General features: G+C 52.0%; 1 protein-coding gene and 2 long non-coding RNA genes across 3 annotated transcripts in view; 1 reads left to right on the top strand and 2 right to left on the bottom strand.

Moving 5' to 3' along the window:
* Nucleotides 1–14541, bottom strand: LOC107520556. The gene is made up of 3 exons (XR_001599346.2): nt 13608–14541; nt 8150–8258; nt 1–615 (listed from the first exon to the last, which is right to left on the bottom strand). It is a non-coding gene; the product is annotated as an uncharacterized LOC107520556 (long non-coding RNA).
* CALB2 (calbindin 2) overlaps nt 8073–21374 on the top strand; it is a 25370-nt gene continuing 12068 nt past the window's right edge. Inside the window, exons 1-3 of the mRNA XM_016164517.2 lie at nt 8073–8213; nt 18395–18471; nt 21015–21104. Of these exons, the coding sequence (XP_016020003.1) occupies nt 8120–8213; nt 18395–18471; nt 21015–21104 (261 nt within the window). The 5' untranslated portion in view covers nt 8073–8119. The remainder of the gene's footprint in view (nt 8214–18394; nt 18472–21014; nt 21105–21374) is intronic.
* LOC107520555 overlaps nt 15334–21374 on the bottom strand; it is a 10569-nt gene continuing 4528 nt past the window's right edge. The window contains exons 2-3 of the long non-coding RNA XR_001599345.2: nt 20764–20847; nt 15334–16183 (exon numbers count right to left, since the gene is read on the bottom strand). This is a non-coding gene — a long non-coding RNA (uncharacterized LOC107520555). The remainder of the gene's footprint in view (nt 16184–20763; nt 20848–21374) is intronic.

Consider the following 21374-nt stretch of genomic DNA (forward strand, 5'->3'; position numbering starts at 1 on the left):
GCCCTGGGGATTAATGACCGAGGGGACAGGACGAGGGCCAGGCAGCTCCTCCTCACTCCCAGCCTGGTGAGCAGCTGCCCTCCTGAGGGCCACTCAAGTGAGCCTGCTGCCTGGCTCTTGATGGCCAGGAGTCGAGCTGGCCAGGTCAGTGCCAGGGCTCGTTTTTAGAGCTTCCAGAGGGTCCTGAGCAGAAACATCCTCATTCACTCTGCTCCCCTTTATTCATTCATTCAGCAATTATTCATTGAGTGCAGCAGGGCCACAGACTGTGCCGAGAGCTGGGGGGAAAAGTGGTGAATAAAATTAGACGGGGTCCCTACTTCCATTCTAGTGGGGGATGACAAAGAAGAATTGAGCGTTGCAGGGTCACGAATCACTCATAGAAGTGTTATAAAAAATATACGGTTTGTTTGTTTCCCATAATTGGTCTCATCTTCCTCAAATGCCCTGCTGTGCTGGAAGGTGGGGCAGGAATGGGGGAACACACTCGAAACTCACCCATCCGTGGTACAACGATGCCGTGTCGCCTCGAGGGGCGCATTGGGGGTGTTGGTTTCTTTTGGATAAATGCTCAGGCTCCTGCATCCGCTCCTTGCCTCCATCTCCGGAATGGTGCTAGAACGTGAGAAAGGGCCGTGATAACCAATTAACTAGTCGTGGAGGCTGGGGGGGAGGGTCGCTTGGAGGCAGACTGGGTGCCCTCCGCTGTTCTTGGCTCCTGGGTGGCTGGCCTTGTCTCCTCCTGCCTGGATGGCTCGATGCATCTGGTCCTTTCTGCCGTGTAGCAGCTGTAACTGGGGCCTCATCCAATCCCCTTCACAGGCCCGGGCTCCCACCCACCTCACAGCCGCCGCTGCTGTTGCCTGCTAACTTGTTACACCTGCACCCTTCTCCGGAGTTTTGCCCTTGGTCGAAGGGAGATATGGACCTTGAAGATGATTCCTGCAGATGGACCCTGGCCAATGGCTACCTTTCCAGGGTCACCCCCACCACACACACACACTCACCCACCCCGTGCTCCAGTCCCACTGGCCTTACAGTTCCTCCACCACAGGGGTAGAAGTTTAAATCCCAGGAACGCGCCCCTCCTCCCTTCTCTCTGTTAATTCATTCTCAGGATGACCTCCCACCGATGCTAGATATGCACAGGACTCCCATGACACGTGCAGTTTGCACTTCTATGTTCAGTTGTGTGGTTTGATCGATACACTTGACTTTAAACTCCCGAGCAGAGGGACTGTTTCTGTTTTGCTGACCATTGGATCCCCGGGGCCTGGCACAAAGCAGATGATGAATAAATATTTTTTAGACAGCACGAATGAATTAAATTTTAAATGAATTCATGAATAAATAGAAAGTAGCCCTTTATCTTTAGCACCTCACTCCAATATCCCTATGACCTCCTGGAGAAGCCTGGAAGCGGGACATTGCTCCTCTAGGGACACTTTTCCTATCCTTGGTGAAAGGAGCCAAATTCCCAGCCACCAGGAAGCCCCATTCTGGCAGGAAATGGAGGAGGTTTGTTTGCATATCGAGCCCAGCCCAGGGCTCCTTGCCAGGTCCCTAAGCGGAGGCCAAGCCAGCCTCACACCAAGGTCCTACAGGTTCAGAGTCATTTGCAGCTTTATTTCCCTTTCGCCTCCTTTCCCGAGTCTTGTCTTTCTCTATTCCCTCCACCCAGTCTCTTTAGTGATCCCTTCTCACCTTCTGGCAAGAGGGATTATCAGCTCCCAGCTCAGCTCGGAGAAGATGAAGGGACTCTTCGCATTGGTGAATCTAGAATCCAGTTATTCTGAGATCTTGCTACATGATAAAGAGAATACAACCAGCCAATATCTATCTACTCTGTGCCAGATGCTGTGCTAATTTACATGCATCACTTTACTTATTTGTTACAACAATCCTTCGACATAGTTTCTATTACTGTCCTGATTTCACAGAAGACACTGAGACTTGGAGAGGTTAGAGAGTCTATAATCCATTCTCCCAGATCAGGGGGCAGCTAAATGTGTCCTACAGGCCAAATCTGGCCCACCGTGTGCTTTTGTAAATAAAGTTTCACTGAAACAGCTATGTTCATGTTTTAATATTGTGTGTCACGGCTTTTGCACTACAACTACAGAGTCAAGTAGTTGGGACAGAGACTTTGTGGCCTAGGAAGCCAAAAAAATTTTTACTTTAAGTCCCTTTACATGAAAAGCTTTCCAACCCCTGTTCTAGACATCACCCCCTCAGCTCTTCCTTTTACATTTGGGCTCATGGGTCAGAATGTTTTTTACCAAGGTTTACAGCAAACACGTCCTCTGCCTTTTTGAGGTTTCCACACTGAGCACCCAGGACAAGAGGTGTAATCAATGCCACAGTGGCCACAACTCTCTCTAAAGGAAACAGCCCCTCCCTGTGCTCCCTGCCCCCAGGTACAACCAACAGGCATCTGAATGGTCTGACATCCAAACGTGAACTAGACCAATCAGATTCTTCTCTTGGGCATTTGGATTAGGGAAACAGAGGGGCCGAGGCCATTAAAGGAACCAGAAGCTATGACCCTTGAGGACAAGTCGGGGGCTAGGTGGCTATGACATGCAAGGAAAGGCAAGGCCCGAGGATGCTTGCTGGTGGGAAAGGAGAAAAAGGAAGGGCCGTGCAGATGGAGAGAAAGTCTATGAAAGAGTGGCCCTGCTGCTCTAAGAAAAAGAGAGAAAAGCCTCGGTTCCTAAGTGTTTCCCAAGTCTAGCTCTCATGAGGATGGTCCTCTCCTTGGTTTATCAGTTAGGCCGTCATGGTTGCAAATGAAAGAAAATCCTACACAACGGGGCTTAAACACTAATGTGTATGTATATATCAATTCATATAACTAAAGAGTCTGTCTGTATTTCAGGCTCAGTTCGATCCGGCAGCTCAAACGACGTCACGTGTGACCCAACTTCTTATCGTCTCTCTGCCTTGCCTTTTGCAAAACGGGCTTCATCCTCAGTCTCCACTCCGTGCCCTTCCTCATCTCAGGCTACTCTAGATTCTTCACTCAGGGTGTCAAGATGGCTGCAGCAATTCCAGACCTCACAGCTGCACGCCACACTGTCCTCAGGTAAAAAGGGAGTCCCTTCCAATAGCTCCTACCCCCATCTGGGATATGACCTCACGTTGCCTATCCCTGGGCTGCATTGATTGGATTAGACTTATCAATGGCCTTCAGTTTTCTCATCTACAACAAACCTTTGAGTGCGTACTGTGTTCCAGGCACTACATCACCCTTTACACGCATTACCACTCTTAAAGCTCACAAAAAACCTACAAGTGAGTTACTAGAATCATCCTCATTTGACCAATGAGAAAACGGAAGCGCAGAGATGCTGCACACCTTGCTCGGGGTCACACAGGCCATCGCATGGCAAGACTGTTGATTAACTGCAGAACCAAGAGCCGAAAGGGGCCTGAGCTCTCAGCCCCTGTGCCTCTGCCTGTCGCGGGAGGGTGAGTGTCCCTCAGTGGTCCCCAGCTACCATTATTCCACCTCCTGTTGCCATCCTGGTGACCCAAATCCTCTGCACAGAGGGAAATGTTTTTTCCACAGATTCTCAGGCTTCAGATCAAGTTTACTCAAAAGTCCTGCTCCCAGGTCTGGGTTCCTCTGGACTCTGTTCTCCCTCTACCTGATTCGTTTCCATGGAAACTGCTAGGCTCCTGCATCCCTTTCATCTTCCTTTCTGGGAAGCAAGGCCAGCTCTTTAGCACCCTGGTAGCCAGGCCTGGCCATTATAAAGACCAAAGAAACAATATCTGGAAGAAATATTTCCAGGCAGAGAGGAACCGGATCGGGCTTCTGATTTTTCCTTTGACGTGCTCCAAAATAACACCAGGTGCTCTGAGGAGCTCTGCCAATTACCTCGGCCCGGCGAATACTGGCTGGAAAGTTGTCATCTGTTCTGCGTCTTGCCATCTCTGGGTCGGCAGGCCTCCCTCCCTTCTGGGGGAGCAAGTCTGGGGTCTGAGGCAGAGGGCGCGTTGGGCACGTCTTCTTGCCAATCCTAGGCATTGGGTTATAGCTTTCAGGATGCAGGTGGTGGATGGCGGGTGCAAAAGGGAGGATGACACCCGATCTGCCCCTTCTGGGGAAGGGAGGAACCGGCCATCAGCTGAACTTGTGGGAACAGTGGACAAGGCATCATTCGCTCCCTGACACTGGGAGGCACCCTGTGGCTATGGTGGCGGCCGGGATCTGGGAAGGACTTTGTCGTATTATCCAGGGACTTGGCTCCTGGCCCGCAAGGACTCCATTTAACCTGGGGACTAGAAACTGGAGGAGTCAGAGTGTTCTCGATACCCCACCCCCACCGGGTCTTGGTTGGGTGTTAATCTCTTTAAGCTTTAAAAGGCTTCTAGCTTAAAATTTTCCAATCTTTAAAATGAACCCCATTCTCGTGTTGCGCACCTGATAGGCTAGTTGCGAGGACCTCACGAAATGAGACACCTTAAAGCCTCTATAAAGATACCTGAAGGTACCCTCGTGGTCATCATCATCACCCTCATGAAACATGAAGGGAGATCAGGAACAAGCAGCAAAACCTCAGCTAGCTAAAAATAATTATAAGGGTCTCAATTCATTGCGCTATAAGCATAAAAGTTTTCATTTTTATCATCACTGTTTCCAAATATGCTCACTGAATCTCTCTTTCCCCATCCCTTGATGGTTTCCTGCTCTTAGTCCACATTTTTCTTCTCATTTAAACTGCATCTGGCCCAGTTTAAAACTCAGGTTTCTTCGCCAGTTCAACACTCTCCTCTTCCCCTATTGCAAATTGCATACGGGCCTGGGCTCCAGGGCTAAGTTGGGAGTGGAGGGGTGGGCTGGCCCTGCCACATCTCCTCCCCGAGTTGGGAGGCAGCGGGGTTGGGAAGAGAAGAGAGAGGAGATCTCGTCTAGCTGGTCACCATGGGTTGCAGGAGCTACAGTGGCTGGTCTGCAGGGGGTCAGAAGGCCCCTGCGCAGTGGAACGGAGGTTTTCCGGGAGTCGTTTTCAACCCTAGACTCCTTCAACACCTGGTATGTGGGTTCTGCTCTTCCTTTAAAATCCCATGTACCTTTCCCAGGAGCTATAGAGACCTCCGAGGCCCACAGAGACCCCAAACGGGATGCAATCATGCCCACCTCCCCTCTGAGCACAGGACAGGACAGCCTGGGCCTTCACGCAGCTCTAAGTGAGAAACAGCACCAATTCTGTCTTCACGTGGGATCCAGACTCCAGAATTCTGCTCCGGGAGCAGGTGGGCTTGCCAGTGTCCCCTTACTGCAGGCATCCCCCATGACCTGGAGAGGTCTCCTGGAGGTACCCCCAAAAATATGGCTTCGGAGAAGACACAAATGCTGCATGCTCCAAAAGCTAAGGCTCCTCCCTCTCTCCCGCTCAGGCTTCTCCTTGCAAAGCCCATGGCCTCGATCGGAAGTGGAGGGCAGGCTTAGTGAGTCCAGCAGACAGGAGGTGTCCGGCTCCTGGGGAGAAGTTTTACGACTGGGGTACTTAGCCCCTTTTGTGCTACTATTTCAGAACAACAAGAAAAACTCCTCCTGACATCCTGTGTTACAAATAATCACTGCCCTTTAGTGCAGCACTTGCCACTGCCAGGGTCCTTGTCAGCTAACTCCTTGACCACAGTATTTTTGGTCCTTACACTTGCTCTGCGTGTCCAGGGTTATGATTATCTCCATTTTTACTAAGGTTAAATAGCTTGCCCAAGGCCCCACGACCAGTAAGTGGGTTTCGCACCTGCATCCATCCTACCCCCGAGCAGGGCTTGTAACTCCTAAATGTGACTGCTTCTGCAGGCTCAGCCTGGGGACAAAGGGACGTGCTTGGGCTCTATGGTACTCCCTGGGTCTGTGTCCGGGAAAGTCGGAGAGGCGCCTTCCGGGAAAAGACACTAACCATGCGTCAAAAGTGAACAATGCAGGGCTGTCTCAGTGAGGAGCTTGGAGGTCCTGTGGCCAGGGCACCCTACAGACACACCCAGGACTTCCCCCAGTCAAGCCGACATCTTCCCCGGTCTCAACAGCTCTGGAAAGTAGGGAGTAGGAATTCCACTCTCTCTTCCTCACCAGGAAAATCAAAGCAGGAAGAAGGTACTGGCTTTGGTCTCCAGAGAGCTGGGGATGAGCTCTCTGGCCCCCCTGATCTGGGCCAGGGAAGGGAGCAGGAGGTGAGGCAGAGGAGCCCAAACAGGAGCAGCTGGAGGGGGCTGAGCCTGGCCCCTGAGTGGCTGTGCAGCACGGGGGTTAAGAGATTGTGTTTAGACCTTCCTCTTGGCTTCACTCTGGGCTTAGCCCCTCCAGGAGCCATTCACCAACCCAGGAGAGGGCTGCTGGCCACAGCCAACCACCCCTGACCTCTGGCTCCATGCAGATAATGGGAGCACCAACTCTTTTGGTCCTTGGAACAATTCTAAGATCAATATCCACGTTCCCATTTTGCAGAAGAGAACATTTGAGGCATGGATAGGTTATGTAATTTGCCCAAGGTCACAGTTTATTCTGGGATTAAGACCCAAGCGGGCTGATTCCGGAGTGCCTGCTCTTAACCACCCTGCCATCCTGTCTCCTTAGAGGCAGAGCTAGAGGAATGCCGATGCCCGGCTTTGGAGAATTCCTCCGCCCAGGGCTCTCCTGCGGACAAGGGGAAGGGGATGTAGACAGGCCTCACCAGCTGGCTTTCTATGACTCCTCCTCTCTCCTAGTCTGCTCCTCTAAGTCACTCTAGACACATTCGCTTTGGGCAAAAAAACAAGTGTTTTTAGAACCCTCACTCTCCTGCCCCTCGGGGTTCACCCCGGGTGCATCCCCGCCCCCTCCTGAGGGACAACCTTCCCCCAGGCTCCTCCCGGTGGCCCTCTCTCCCCTAGCGACCTCCTTTCTGTTCTCACCTTCCCTTCGCTCACTGCTTGGAAGGCAGCTCACTAACACTCATTAGCACATGTTAATGAGCGTCCATACCTTTCTCGGTCACGCAGCAGGAGGCGGGAGAAGGCAAGGACCGAGCTGCCGCTCTGCGGGTAGTGGGTGCACAAGGCCAGGCCAAACCCCCAAGACTGGGGCCGCCGGAGAGAATGGGGAGCGAGCCCCGGCCCCACCTTGGGGAGTTCTGTCTGCCGTCTCCAGAACTGTGCTCTCTGAGACCAGTGCTGAACACTCCTAGATCAGCACTGGGCCTTCTCTGCCCACCGGCCTAGGCAGTTTCCCACGACGTCTCTAGATGGGTGTGGCTAAGACCCGGTAAAGGAAGATCTAGTTCTGCCACCCCCAAGACAAAGGTCTAAAAGCCCCTGTTGCCTGTCCAAGGTAAGGCAGGTACCAGAGGGTGGAGGGAGGTACCCCAGGGAGGGCACAAACCAAGACCCAGGGGACCGTGGGAGCCGCTCCTCCATTCCCACCTGGATTCTCCCTAGAGAACGTCGATTCCAGTCCCGCCCCGCTCCCCCCCCCGCCCACCCCAAAGCCTTGAGAACCCTCGCCTTCTCCCATTAACGGGCCATGAGAGCGTGGAAAAAGAGCTGGGTTCAAATTCTAACTCAGCTACTTATTTGCGGGGCTGGTCATTTAGCCATTGGAAGTCTCAAGTCCCCACATCTGAAAAGTGGTCCCTGGTCTTCCTGCTGTGGAAGGGTCACAGGAGAGGAGGCACGAGGGAGACCTAGTGAACTCCGAAGTCCAGGTGCTATATATACTTACTTGCCAAACATTCTTACATTAGTAGTGCCGCTGTTACTTCTGTTGTCATTATCGCTAGTGCTGCCAATATTGCGTGGTTGCTACGCTCGAGGTGGTCAGGGAGAAGGAGGGCAAGGGCAGCCTCTTTCCCCTTTGCACCTCAGAGCCTCTGTTTCCCTGGCTGGGCGCTGAGCGCTCTCAACGCAGACTTGCGCCCACCCCACCGCGAGCCCAGGCAGAGCCCTGGGCGCCGCCCCTCTGCCGCCGAGGCCGATTCTGTGAGCGTGCGCGCCCCCTGCTGGCAGCCGGGCGCAGGCGCAGCCTCGGGACTGTATATAAAGGCAGCGTGGCGCGCAAGACCTGGCCGAGTGCGGAGTGCGCAGGGAGAGCACCGAGCTGCCTGAGGTCTCCGAGCGGCTCACCATGGCTGGCCCGCAGCAGCAGCCCCCTTACCTGCACCTGGCCGAGCTGACGGCGTCCCAGTTCCTGGAGATCTGGAAGCACTTTGATGCCGACGGTCAGTAAAGCTCCCAACTTCTGTGCCCATTCGATCCTAGGGGACCTGCGGTGGAGGGGATGGGCGCATTGCTGAGGCGGGCAGGTGTATGTTTGCCCCAGGGGGTGTTTTGGCCACAGAGCCTGCTGATGTCAGGGTACTGAGTTTGGGAGACATCTGACTGCTCTGGTGACAACTGTCAGTAACTTTTCTTCCCTGACGTAAACGACAGAGAGCCCACCGGCTTTTGCAGCCTCATTCTGGGCAAGTCGGAGCTTTCTCAGAGAGGAGGCCTGGCCGGCAAGGCTTCCCAATGAGTCCCTCCTGCCATTTTATCTCCCACCTTTCTCTTCAAGGTAATGTCCTGCCTTCAGATGCTGCAGCCACAGGTCTCAGAAGCCCACTCATTTCTTTTCTCAAGTTCCCCTTTTGTTGAATACCAGGTTAGCCCCATCACCAACCTGGGCACTAGGGCAAGCTGGGAGGTCCTGAAAGGGAACCCATGGTCTCCCCAGCCCTGCTAGCAAGGAATGGGAACCAAGAATGGCATTGGGACCCTGACACCCCCCGGGCTTCCTCTGCCCATTTCCCATCACCCCCAGGCATGCGGTCCCACTCACAGTGGCAATAGACCCAGTGGGGTAGGGAGGAGAGCTGGGGTGCCAGGCTGGCACGGTCCCTCATGGCGATAATCCTGGGTGCTTTGGTGATTCCAGATCTAAGTGGCGAAGGAGGCACGATTTCAAATGCCTCAGTGACCAACGCTCTGCTCTGTGTGGTCTTGGCATTGACTCTCTCAAAAAGTGAGGCCTGGACTGAATGACCTTTGGAGGTGGCTCCCAGCACTGGGATTCCAAGGGTCTATGACGGTCTGACTCAGGCATAAAGGGAGCCCCCCCCCCCCCTTAGAGGCTTCTGATCCTGCTAGAGACTTCCTCCACCACTCCAAAAAAAAAAATTTTTTTTTAAGTGATCTGATTTCCTTTTCTGAGGTCCTGGCTGGAGTGGGCATCCAAAATGTTCTGGCATCTTAGACCACTGGCAGGCGGGCGGCTCAGGGTGTTTATCCTGGGATTGAGATGGGGGGTATGGGAACCAGAGAGAGGATCAGGTGGGGCTCACTCAGTTCTTCCCCTTTCCTCCCTCATCTTGGCTGGTGGACGTGAAGGTGGCTAAACAGAGAGGTCCTCTGCCCAGAGGGCTGTGGAGAGGCAGGAGTTAATGTCTGGGGACCTGACGAGTGAAGTTTTGTTCCCTTGGAGCTAACTGAGGAAGCTGGGTACAGGGAGCAGAGGACTGGGCATGCGATATGTGGGTTAGGAACGTGATCTGCCCGTGAATTACTGAAGGAGGTGGGTCGATGTTTAAATCTGTAAAATGGGGCCAAGAAGGGGGGTTGTATTTCTAATGCGTGGAAAGGGCTGTAGGAACTTGCAGCCTCTTAGTATTCCAGATGACAAGCACATTCCCTAAGGATGCTCCTGCCAGTTTATCTGCACCAAAGACTTGCATGATTCAAGGAAAGTTACCAAGTGGCCAAGGTTATACCTCCGGCCTCCTGCCAGATGAGTCAGCTGTAAACAGAGGACTCCACAATTCTACTTTCCTCGGACTCGGATGGGGACAACCAATAGCACTCTCGATCATCACACGAATCCTTTCATTTATTTGACACTTTTTACTTTTCAAATCACTGTCGCACCTTCTTGAGTTCCACACTGTGAACACGCTGGGCCAATCACGATCCTCCTCTCTCGTAAATGAGGAAACAAACCCAAGGAGTGACTTCTCCAGGGTCAGGGAGCAAGGCAGTGGTGGGGCTGGGGACCAGCCGGTACCTGTTCCCCCACTCTGGTTTCTGGACACCAGCTGTCCCTCCCACTTGCTCACAGAAGAGCTCCTGCCCCAGCCCCCTTTATTTCCAGAAAGGGGTTGTTGGCATAGCTAAGCCAGAACTAGACACAAGAATCTTTAAAGACCCCCAAAGCCATTGTACTTGTGGCTCCCTCCTGCTCCTATGTAAAAAGGAGAGCTAAACACTTGCTTCTTGCTTCTTATCTACCCACAACCCCCCTCATTGTCTTCCGTGGTCACTGCCTCAGGGCAGTCCCAAGGAGGGACCATGAACCTAATAGAGAAGGAAGGCAAAGAGGATTAAAATGCCAGAGATGGCACGAAGGTGATTTAGGAAAATGAAGATACAGCCAAATTGGAGTTCTACTCAAGGACCCAGAATTAGACTGAGGGCCGCCGGCTCTGTACCTTCCCTATCTGTCTCCTCTCAAACCCCAAAGCCTGCCAGGAGCTCCCCACCTCACCCCTGAGGCGCTCCCCGCCCTACCGTGGCTCCTTCTTACTAACTCTGGCTTCTGTTTTCATCTTGGGGTTTCTTCCCAACTCTGAATCCCCCTGCTGCTCACAAACTTAAAGAGCTCTGGGAGGACTCTCCTCGCCACTCACCAGGTCCCTGGAGTGAGCTTGCTGGAGCCCAATTAGTCACATCCACCAGGGAGAAGAAGCCACTGCCCCACTGCTCCTAGACTCCATAGTAAACAGAAACCAGGAGTCCAGGAGAAGCCACATTCTGAGGAGAGTGGGTCTGGGGTAGGGGTTCTGACCCTAACTCAGCCCATTCCTAACCAGGAGGGAGAGTTACGATCCTGGTGACTTTGTCCAAAGAGATTGTTTTCAAAATTATCATTAGCCTTTCAGTGGAGAAAGGAAGGAACAGGTGTTTGGAGAGGGGGAAATTGAGACTTAAAGAGACGAAGCTCTTTCTCAAGAATGCACAGCAAAGTGGGAGGGGGGACCCGGGAGCCCCATCTCCTAGTCCCCCGTACCACCCCAGACTCTTTCTCAGTGGCCAGCCAAGGTCCCACACTCAGGAGCGTTCTGATGTTGTCTCTCCCAGGCAGCGGTAGAGAAGACAGCGGCCAGGTGCACCCTGTGACCCGGGGTGGGGGTGGGGGTAGGGGGAGCAGGGCTTTTCCGTTTCACCTCCCTGCTAGGAGCGACACTTAGGTGGTCTTACAGGTCTGAAGCCACTGTGTTGTTGTTGCCTGGTCACTTCTTTGTCAGGAGCTTTCTCACTCGGCCACATCCAGGCTCCTCTTTCGCTGCCAGCCAGTGGGATGTCTGTGAGGAGCCAAGTTGTGGCCTTCGCCTTGGCCCTTCGAGAGCAACTGAAAGCGCAGGGATAAGATGGGTCTCTTCCCAGAGGCCAGCAGACACCCCTAGGACCGAGCAGCAATCCCACTCACTCCGAGGAGCTATCCTACCCGGATACACTCGTACATGTGCAGAAAGTTCTATGAACCAGGGGCTCTCTTGCCAAGTTCTTTGGAATACTGAGAATTTGGGGGGAAATGTGCTTTACCGGGGGACAGAAAAATAAATCGTGCTAATCGCTACAGGGGACTATTATGCGACCAATGAGAATGAGGTAGATCTTTGGTGCTGACATGGGAAAATGTCCAAGCTGTTATTATTAAGATTTCAAAAATTATATTTTTATAGTATAGTATAGTATAGCACTATTATAGTAAGAACCCATTTTTATTATTAATAAAACATGTATGCTGAAAAATATTCGAAAGGATATAACATAATAGCAGTGGCTCCCTTCACGGAATGGATGAAGTAAAATTAAGAGGCATTTTCTTTTATTTTCTAAGTTAATTTCTACAGCATTTGAAATTTTTACAAGAGCATGTCCTTCTTGTGTAATGAGCAAACCAAGAATGGTGTAAAAGATAATAAACACACACACACACACACACACACCTATATATAATCTCCAGGTGTGGGAACCTGCCTGCCTCCAGATGGCCCTGGTGACGCAGGGGGCTCTCAAAGCCTCTCACGGGGTCTAAGCCTTGTTCCTTCTCTGTATGGGCACAGAGAACTTTTGAAAATTGCCCAGTTTCCCTCTTCTGTCCTCCAATACCCAGCAGTAATACCTAGAACCATCCTCCGTACCCACCCACCACAGAGGACTCTTCCAGACGTGGAGTGGCCAGGCAGGGTCTCCCCAAGCCCCTGTCACTGCCAAGTTCCTGTCCCTGGTGGGGGAGGGGAGGAAATCTAGACAACAGCGCCTCTTAGAGGTGGACAGAGGCCTGGGCAGCTCGCATTAAAATATCAAATGAGAGCTCTTGGAACACGAAAAAGATATAGACATGCCCAACAGAGTTACAAAATATCTGGTATATATTAAGTATTTACGCAACTACTACAAGGTTTACAATTCAATATAACTGTGCTATTCACAAGATAATCGTAGGATTAAAAAAAAAAAAGATCGCTTCTCGGCACATGAGAGTCAGGGGCGTCTGGTTGAGGAAGCCAAGGCCAAAGTTGTGTGAGCGAGGCTTTCTTTGAAGCCTGCTAGGGTATCTTTGTGGGGTCCGTGTCTCATTTGGGCATAGTGTAAGGATTTAGGGCTCTCTGAGCTAAGCCCTAGGAATAAGTACCCCACCCCTGCGTCCGCTTTCTCCGCCCCAAATCTCTGCTCATTTCGAGAACCGCGCCCCTTGGTGGGGAGCCTCCGCGGCCTGCCATCCCTGCGCGGGGCTCCCCCATTTGGGTCCCGTGCCCCAGAGCCCCGTCTCTCTGTGGAGGGTGATTACACCAGCCAGGGGGAGGCAGCTGCGTCTGAGAAGAGCCGGGGCTCCCCAAGGAGGCAGCGTGGGGACTTATTTTCACAAACAAGACGCTTCAGCCCGCCTGGATGGGGCGGCCGCCGGCCCCGCGACCCCTCCTGCCTGCTCGCCGGGCTCGCTCTCCTCTGGACCTCGGTGGTTTCGCTAACTGAGCCCCTGCGGGAGGTTTCCAGGGCTCGAGCGACCCCTTGGGAAAACCTCCTCTAACTCCCAGGGGCCAGAATCAATCGAGCGGTTGTCCCCGCGGCCTGGCGGCTCTCCTGGCCCGTTGTGTCACGTGCCCCGCTTCGCCCGGCCGGTCCCATCTGGGGCCTCTGGCTTCGGCTTGCCCCCCTCCTCTCTGGCTTCTGCTGTCTCCCCTCCTCTCTTGCCCAATCTGCCCCATCCTTCTGGCCTCGCCCACGCCTGGGAATCAGCCCAGCATTAGGCTGCCAGCTGTCCACAGGTTCAGGGGACCCGGCCCAGCTTGGGAGCCACTGTTCCAGAAGCAGCACAGCCCAGAAACACAGGTTAAAAGTCGAGTATCAGAACATCCAACCAGTAGCTGTTTGTCCTGGGGTACCCCTGCCCACCCTTCCCCAGGAGCCACCGGGGGAAGGGCATGTGTGTGTACGGCTGACCAAGACAAATACAGATATGGATGGAGGTCTTTCCTGAGACGAGTAGAAGGAAACAAGCCTGTTAGCTGTGACTCAGTCTCTTTCACCTTAAACTTCTCCTCTCTAATCTGGGGTCCATAAGGCCGTCTGCTTACCTGGCAGAGTCCTGAAGACCGGATGGGGTGGGGAGTGCAAAGCTCTTTGTAAATGGTATACACCGTGCAAAGTAATATTAATATCAGAGCAGAGTCTGAGGGAGCAGAGTCACGGATGGCATCTGACTGTCCCAGAGGCTTCTCAGGCTTGCGGGGAGAGGGCTGTTTGCCTTCTCACAGACTGGAACTCCAGACAGATGGCCAAGTGGCCTGGCCTCTTGGGCAGCTTAACGAAGAAGTCAGAAACTGCCTCACTTCCCGCCTTTATCTCCTCTTAACCGTGCATCACAGAGTAACACAGATGAGTGAGCAGGTCACCGACCCATCGTCGAGCCAGTGGCTCTCGATCTTGAGCCCGCAGCACGGCCTGCTGAAACACAGATTTCTGGGCCTCACTCTCCGGGATTCTGAATCAGTGGGTCTGGGGGTGGAACCCGAGAATTTGCATTTTTAACGAGTTCCCAGGTGATGCTGTCACTGGCAGGTCCCGGATCACGCTTTGAGTGGCACTGGTCTAGGCCCCTCAAGCCAATCGAGGTGAGTCGCTTGTGGATAGGAGACCCAGGTCTACCATCCCAGGGCTCACGTCAGCCCCGCCACCTCAACTAAAATGGAAAGCCAAAGGCAAGATATTTCTAAGGAGGAAACACCAATGTCTCAAAGCAGTGGTTCTCAAACGTGTACAGTCCTGTGTTGTCCAAATGCAGATTCTGGTTCAGCAGGAGCCGGGTGGGGCCTGGGAGTCTGCATTTTTAACAAGCTCCTGGTCATTTCCAATGCTACCGGTCCGCAGACAACACTTTGAACAGCAAGCCCTTAGACTCTAGACCTACCAAATAAGAATCTCCATTTTAATAAGATCCCTAGGTAATTCTCACACGCCCTTAAAATTTGAGACACACTGCTCTAAAGCAGTTCTTAACCCTGACTGCACATCAGAATCACTCAGAGAGCTTTGAAAACATGCCCACCTGAAGTCCCCACCCCAAAAATTAAGTCAGAAGCTCTGGGGCTGGGGCCCAGGCAGTGGTGTCTTTTTTAAAAAGCTTCCCAGGTGGTTCTAATGCACAGCCAGGGCTGAGAACCGGCACACTAACGACAGCAGTCATGTGGGAATTCTTTGGGCTCAGCGGTTTACAGCCTTGGACCGGTTCAGAAGACCTTAAGAGCACAGAATAGTAAAATGATGCTTCCTAGTTAGTGAGATTTTACATTTCCCACGATGCTTTCACAATATTTCCTTGTCTGGCTCTCACAATAGCTCTATCAGGTAGAAAGGATATAAATAGTCCTACCCATTTTAGAGATCAGGAAGTTGAGACTCGGAGGATCTCAGTGCTCCACGTCACGTGGACAGTCACAGACACAAGTCTCAATGAGAAGCAAGCGGGCCTCTTTCCGCTGTGGAGTAGAGTGTCCTTTAGTCAAGGCATTCCAAGTTATCTGGTCAGGCTAACTGTAAAGAGGTATTGTCTCACCTTAAATTTGGGGACACTGAGGCACAATGGTGGTGATGAATGGTAGTAAAAGTAGAATAAAGAAGGGTTCAGGGTCGCTGGCTCCCACCCAGCCCCCTCTCCCTACCGTTCACAGAATAGGTTAGATACGGAGGTTGGGAGTGATGGTTGCCATGGTAACCACATCCATATCAGTGCTCATCCGCAGGAGATTTGCTTGGTGGCCAGCCACCCCCTCCCCTCGCCCCCCAAAAGAGGGTCATAGAAGAAGCAAACCACTTGCCCAGTGCTGAAGTCCTCTCTGGAAGGAGGTAGGCCGACCGCCCTCCACCCCAGCCTCACGCAGCAGGCACCTCCCAGGTGATGGACAGAGGTTGCTCTGAGGGAGGCCAAAGTAGCAAAGACCTTTTTCCCCCTGGGTCCTGCACTTCCTACCTGCCTATCTAACCTCTGCCCATCACCCTCTGCCTTCAGCCAGTGGGTTCACATTGTTCTTGTCTGGCTGCCCTGCCCCAGTAAACCATTAAACGCTCTTGAAAAATAGGCCCGAAACTAGAACTCAGCTATAGCTCCCTGAGCTCTGGACGCAACGTTGAACTGTTGTTCAGTTCAAAAAGTGCAGGCGTGTTGAATTGAACCACATTTCTGCCCCTTGGCTGGGGTACACAGGGAGAGGCGGTGGGGGACTACCTGGCTTGGCAGGAGGGGCTCCTCCAGCCTCTGGGAACCTCCGTGCCGCTCCAGCTGGATTCAGGAATGGGGCTCTCAGTGGCACCAGCCCAGCTCCTGGCCCCTCTCCCTGCCTCTGATGACTCTCCTCCCTTTCTCCTCCCTGTGCCTGTAGCTGGGGCTTCTCAGCAAGGCCTTTCCCACCCACGCTGGCACTGGAGACCTGGCAGTCACTGTAGCCCTGGCAGTCACTGTAGCCTCCTCTTAGGACACTCAGTAATCAGACACATACTCACTCACGTGTCTGCCCAGCCCTGGCTTGGGCCACCTTTGAGGCCTCTGCTTCATGGAACCCCGATGTTCGCTCGCAGTGTAAGCACGGAGCCTGCCTCTCCAACACCAGTCTTGGACTTCTGGAGGCTGCACCCAGAGCTTTCCTCAGCTTTCTGCCTAAGAAATAGGAGGACAGGCAGAAAACTGCAGGGAGTGAGTGACCAGGGGGAGAGAAGTAGTCAGTCCTCCTACTCAAGAGTTATCATCGACTAGGGAACTTCCCTTTTGCCTAGAAAACCCACCTCCATCCTTTCCCTCCCTCCCTGACTCCCTCCCCAACTCCAGGAGGCCTCACAGGCTATTAGGCACACACACCCCGTGAGATACTAATCTCCCAAGAAGCTTCGCAGGATATCTTTAAAAGATGACCACCCTATCCTAGGGGTAAAAGGAGGACTCAAGTCTCGTTCCCCCATCCTCAGTTAAACTCACATCTTTTCCCTCCAGACAATTCTTCCCATTTATCTCAGCATCTTCTCCACTAGAGGGCGCCTCTAAGGTAATTTATTCAGAGTCTAAATTCTCAGGAGGGCGCTAAGCAGAGAGGCTGGGAAGAACACACACACCCCTCTCTCTCTCTCCCTCCCCTCGCCCTCCACCCCCAGCCCCACCGCCAAGGCCAGGGCAAATACTCCTTTTTTATTTTCTTTGTTTAGTGTGTCATTCCATTCGCCCCTGAGGCAAGCTAACTGCCATCCCTCTTTCCTGTTCAAGTTGACTGTCCTGTATGGGAACCTTTTGCTCAATCACTTTAGATAGGCTTTGGAATTTGACTTTAGGCCAGTGTTTTTCAAACCATGCTGTACATGAAATTCACCTGGGAGCTTCCAAAAAACAACCACGTGCTTAGTTCACGCCCTAGACCAATTACATCAGAATATGTGGGGAGGGGGGAGCCACACCTCCTTATTTTTTTTAAAGATCCTGGGAGATTCTTAGTCGCCTGAAAGCAGTCTGGGGAGCGCTGCCCTTAGGCCTCTCTGATTTTCCATCCACCAATGCCTCCTACCCATCACAGCCCAGAACAGTGACCTTGGCCCTGGACTCAGCCGCTCTGGTCTCTAAGTCAACTGGGTTCAAGACTTGAGAACCTAAAAGACTTCTCACTCCTTGTGTGATCTTCCACGTCAGGCATTGACCTTTGGGACCTGGTCCTGAAAACCACTTTTCACCCAGATTCATTCCCATCATATACACGGGTTCTGGTCATTGAAAACTCAAACAGCAGCATTTACAGTTCACTCCTAATGGGTTGGGTGACAGGATTTACATCCAAAATCCCACTTAATTAGAATAACGAGGAGGACGAGTTAAATAACTTCCCCAAAGTCACAGGGCCGGTGAGTGGAGCAGAAGCAGGGTTTGAATCTGTGTCCACAGACTTCAGAGCCCCTCTCTTCATCGATCCCTGTGACCTGTTCTCTCGGTGCCTCCATCCCATAGGACAGGGGCCCTGCTTTTCTCTTTCCACTCTGTCCTTCTTTATAAGTTTCCCGGAGCTGCTGTAACAAAGTACCGCAAATTGGGTATCTTGAAAGAACAAAAATGTATTCTCTCACGGTTCTGGAGGCTAGAAGTCCAAGATCAAGGAGTGAGTGGGTTTGGTTCCGGGTGAGGGGTGACGTGTTCCACGTCTTTCTCCTAGCTGCTAGCGGTTGCCAGCAGCCCACAGTGCTCTTTAGCTTGGAGATGCCTCACTCCGGTCCGATCTCTGCCTCTGTCTTCACGTAGCCTTCTTCCCTGTTTGTCTCTCTGTCTTCACCTGGCCTTATAAGGTCGCCAGTCATTGGATTCAGGGCCCACCCCAATCTCGTATGGCCTCATCTTAACCAATTACATTCTGAGTACATGGATTTGAGGGGTTTGCCTTTCGACTCAGTACACCTTCCAATCCCAGAGACCCAAGTTCTGCCTCTGACCTTATTCACCCTGCTGACCAGGGCCAGCTACCTGCTGACATGCCTTGATGCTGATGACCTGTGGTCACCTGTCAGATCTCCAGCTCCCGCTGCTTGCCCAGCTGGTAATGGACAGCTCCCAGCTCCTGCTCACCTCTGCCAGCCTGGCCGAGATGCTGATCCCTCCCAGGGTTTCCTGACTACAGAATGTATAACCCAAAGATATGCGGTTATTAATCTTCGATCTCTATGGTTGCAAACCATAGAGTAGCACCCCTAACAGTCCACGGCTGGCCCAGACACCTGCTTCCTGACCAGTGATGATAAGTTCTCCGCGACACTCCCAACTTCCCCACTGCACCTGCCCCCCCATCGGTCTTACTTTCTAGCTCTGAGGTTAATGGCTTTTTTTTCTTTGCTATCTTTGCAGGAAATGGGTATATTGAAGGTAAAGAATTAGAAAACTTCTTCCAAGAGCTGGAGAAGGCAAGAAAAGGTTCTGGCATGGTAAGTGCAGGCCCCCACCCCCATTGTTTGGGATTTTCTGTCATTCTGACCACGGCTACGAGCATTGTCTGTCGTGGGTTATGCATCCGATTAGTGGGCCTGACAGCTGCTCTTGACCCTTAATGTTTTTCTTTTATTTGTAAGGATTTTTAAATTTTTGAATACTCTAAAAAAAAAAAAAAAAGGACCTTACTTCAATACAATCGGGTGTCTAGGATTGAGGGTTGTTCATGAATGGACACCAGCAGTTGCTGAACCCCGCAAACTGCAGAGCTTTGCATCTGTGTATATGTGTATAAAAAGAGTTTTTTTTGTAGTGAAGAGTCCACAGCCTATCTAAGACGCTCGGAGGAGTCACACTCAGAGTGGATGCCTAGGGCGTTTCAAGTGCCTTTATTCGAGACCAGATTTCTCAGCCTCAGAACTATTGACATGTGGGGCCAGATAATTCTTTGTCATGGGGGCCGTCCTGTGCATTGTAGGATGACTAGCAGCACCCCTGGCCTCTACACACTAGACGCCCATAGGTCCTAAGTTGTGACAATCAAAATTGTCTTTAGATATTGCCAAATGTCCCCTGCGGGGGATGCAGAATTGTCCCCATTAGAGAATCACTGTCCTACACCAACACAGGCTGGCCTCATGTGTGGAAAATGGAAGATGGCTCCAAGGCCATGTTGGAACTGATGGTACTGGCTGGCCTCATGTGTGGAGGTGTCAGACCATCCTTCTTAGCCCGCTGGAAGTGACTCCAAAGCATGTCCCAGACCCTTAACGGCAGGGACATTGTTTTCCCTGGTGCCAGCCTGGCACTATGGAATTCACTAGAGCCTCTTGGAGAGGTGTCTAAACTATTGAAAAGGGGAGTTGATTGGAGCTAGTTTGTTGTGATTCCTGTGCCTGGTTCTCAAATACATGGAGTCAGACCCGCCTCCTCCCCAGTTCCCAGGAGTCCTTCGGGGGTCTATCTCTAACCTCCCCTGCTGCATGTCTGTTGGTCAATCCATGGCTTATTAGTGAGTCTTTGTGGAGCAGCTCAGGAGATGAGTCACGATCCACCACGGAGCTCCTGGTTCAAAGCTCGGCAGAGCATCCCCACGAGGAGATCCAAGCAGTGGGCTTAAGCGATGGAGGTGATTCGTGGGTTTATCAACAATTCCCCCATCACCGCCCGCCCCGCCCCCCCGCGACTAGGATAATAAAGCCTAGATCACGGAAAACACGAGCTTCACAACCGATTCTGGGATCATAGAGTAGGTGGAGGCACATGTTTTATGAAGTGCTTCAAATCTGAAATTCTTCTCTTAGTCATTGGCTTCCTCAGATCAGGAATGATCTTCAAGTCTGTCAACTACAATCTCAACCGATATTATCCCGAACAGTGTCTCAGAGCAGCCGTTATACAGTAGAGAGAATAGTGGCCTTGGGAGCAGGAGCCGTGAGTTCGAATTCTGGCTATAGTAACTGGCGACCTCGGGAGAAGTCACTTCATCCCACCCTCCATTTTTTTGTGTCGAATGAACGGGCTCCTCATGTCACAGAGAATGTTATGAAAACTAAGTAGGATGATCGCATTAAATAGGATAAGGGCCTGGGAGCATCCCACGCACATTTGTAAATACAATGTGATAAATACTGATAAATAAATATTGGCAAATTGAGATCAGTTCAACAGGTGAAAAGCAATAGAAGCAATTCAGGAAAGACTCTAAGAATTAGTAGAACTCTTCTCGGCCTAGTCCTAGAAAGCCCGCAACCCTCCCCCCAAAGTCATCAGCAAAGAAGAGGCATCAGCTGCCCAAATAGGTTCATCCTGATTAGGGATGAGGCAGAGCTCATTCATGCAAACGATCAACAAGCAGCACTCCAAACCAAGAGAAGGTTTGAGAACTTCAAGTGATCTTTACGTTTAAGACAGGTGGCCACGGGCTAAGGGAACTTTTGAAGTTCTTTGCCTTCCCAGTAGTCACAGTAATCCAGTGGACTATTTAAATGACCCCCCGACTCTATAAAGACTTTCTCCTCACATTCCTCCTGGCATTAAAATCAGAGATGGAAATATTGTGGGATTGCCAGTTAGTCTTTAAGGAGGAGAATGAGCAATGCGCCTCCTCTGATGGGATGCTCAGGACCTACCTGGGGCCACTGGATTGAGTTGGGTTTTATTAGAAGCTGCCTCAGTAAAATGTTGGGGCCTCAGTTCTCACGTCTGAGCGGTGGAAGTAAGTCCTTGCCCTTTGATAAGGGTTGTGGTTTAATCCATCTCAAAGGCGGAGGGGCATGTTTACTTACCTGGCACAGGGCATGCCCGCACGTGCTCTTCCCCCTCGAAAATGACATGACCGAGCCTCGAAGAAGAGACCTTTTGGAGGGATCCTGAAAAGGAAAAGGAAGAAGCCCGATTAGCATTGGCTCAGCACGGTTCCATTCCTGCATAATTAGGGTGCAGAATGATTCCCACCACTGCTGCACCAAGAGTGTGAGACATCCATGGTTCAGGTGGGACCCAGTGGCAAAATCAGCCCCCCTTGGTCTTTCCGCAGATGTCAAAGAGTGACAACTTTGGGGAGAAGATGAAGGAGTTCATGCAGAAGTATGACAAAAACTCAGATGGGAAAATCGAGATGGCAGAGGTGAGTCCTATTGTCCTGGCTAAGAGCTACATGGGTCGGACCATCGTCTGGGCCAGCGTCACCTGTGCCTCTCCCATGCATCTGTCTAGGGATCTAAATGAGGTGGTGGTCTGAACACCTTCTCTCATCCCACACCCAGCACTCAGGCTGACCAAGGAGACATGTCTCACAAGGAACGAGGAAGCAACAAACACTGGCCTAGGACAGGCATGGAGACCTTAACCCTTTTCCTGTTCAGGAAAAAAAAAAAAAAGTGCAGCTTACTGCTGA

Source organism: Rousettus aegyptiacus, unplaced genomic scaffold (genome assembly GCF_014176215.1).
Source record: "Rousettus aegyptiacus isolate mRouAeg1 unplaced genomic scaffold, mRouAeg1.p scaffold_m13_p_14, whole genome shotgun sequence".
In the NCBI taxonomy this organism is placed as follows: domain Eukaryota; kingdom Metazoa; phylum Chordata; class Mammalia; order Chiroptera; family Pteropodidae; genus Rousettus; species Rousettus aegyptiacus.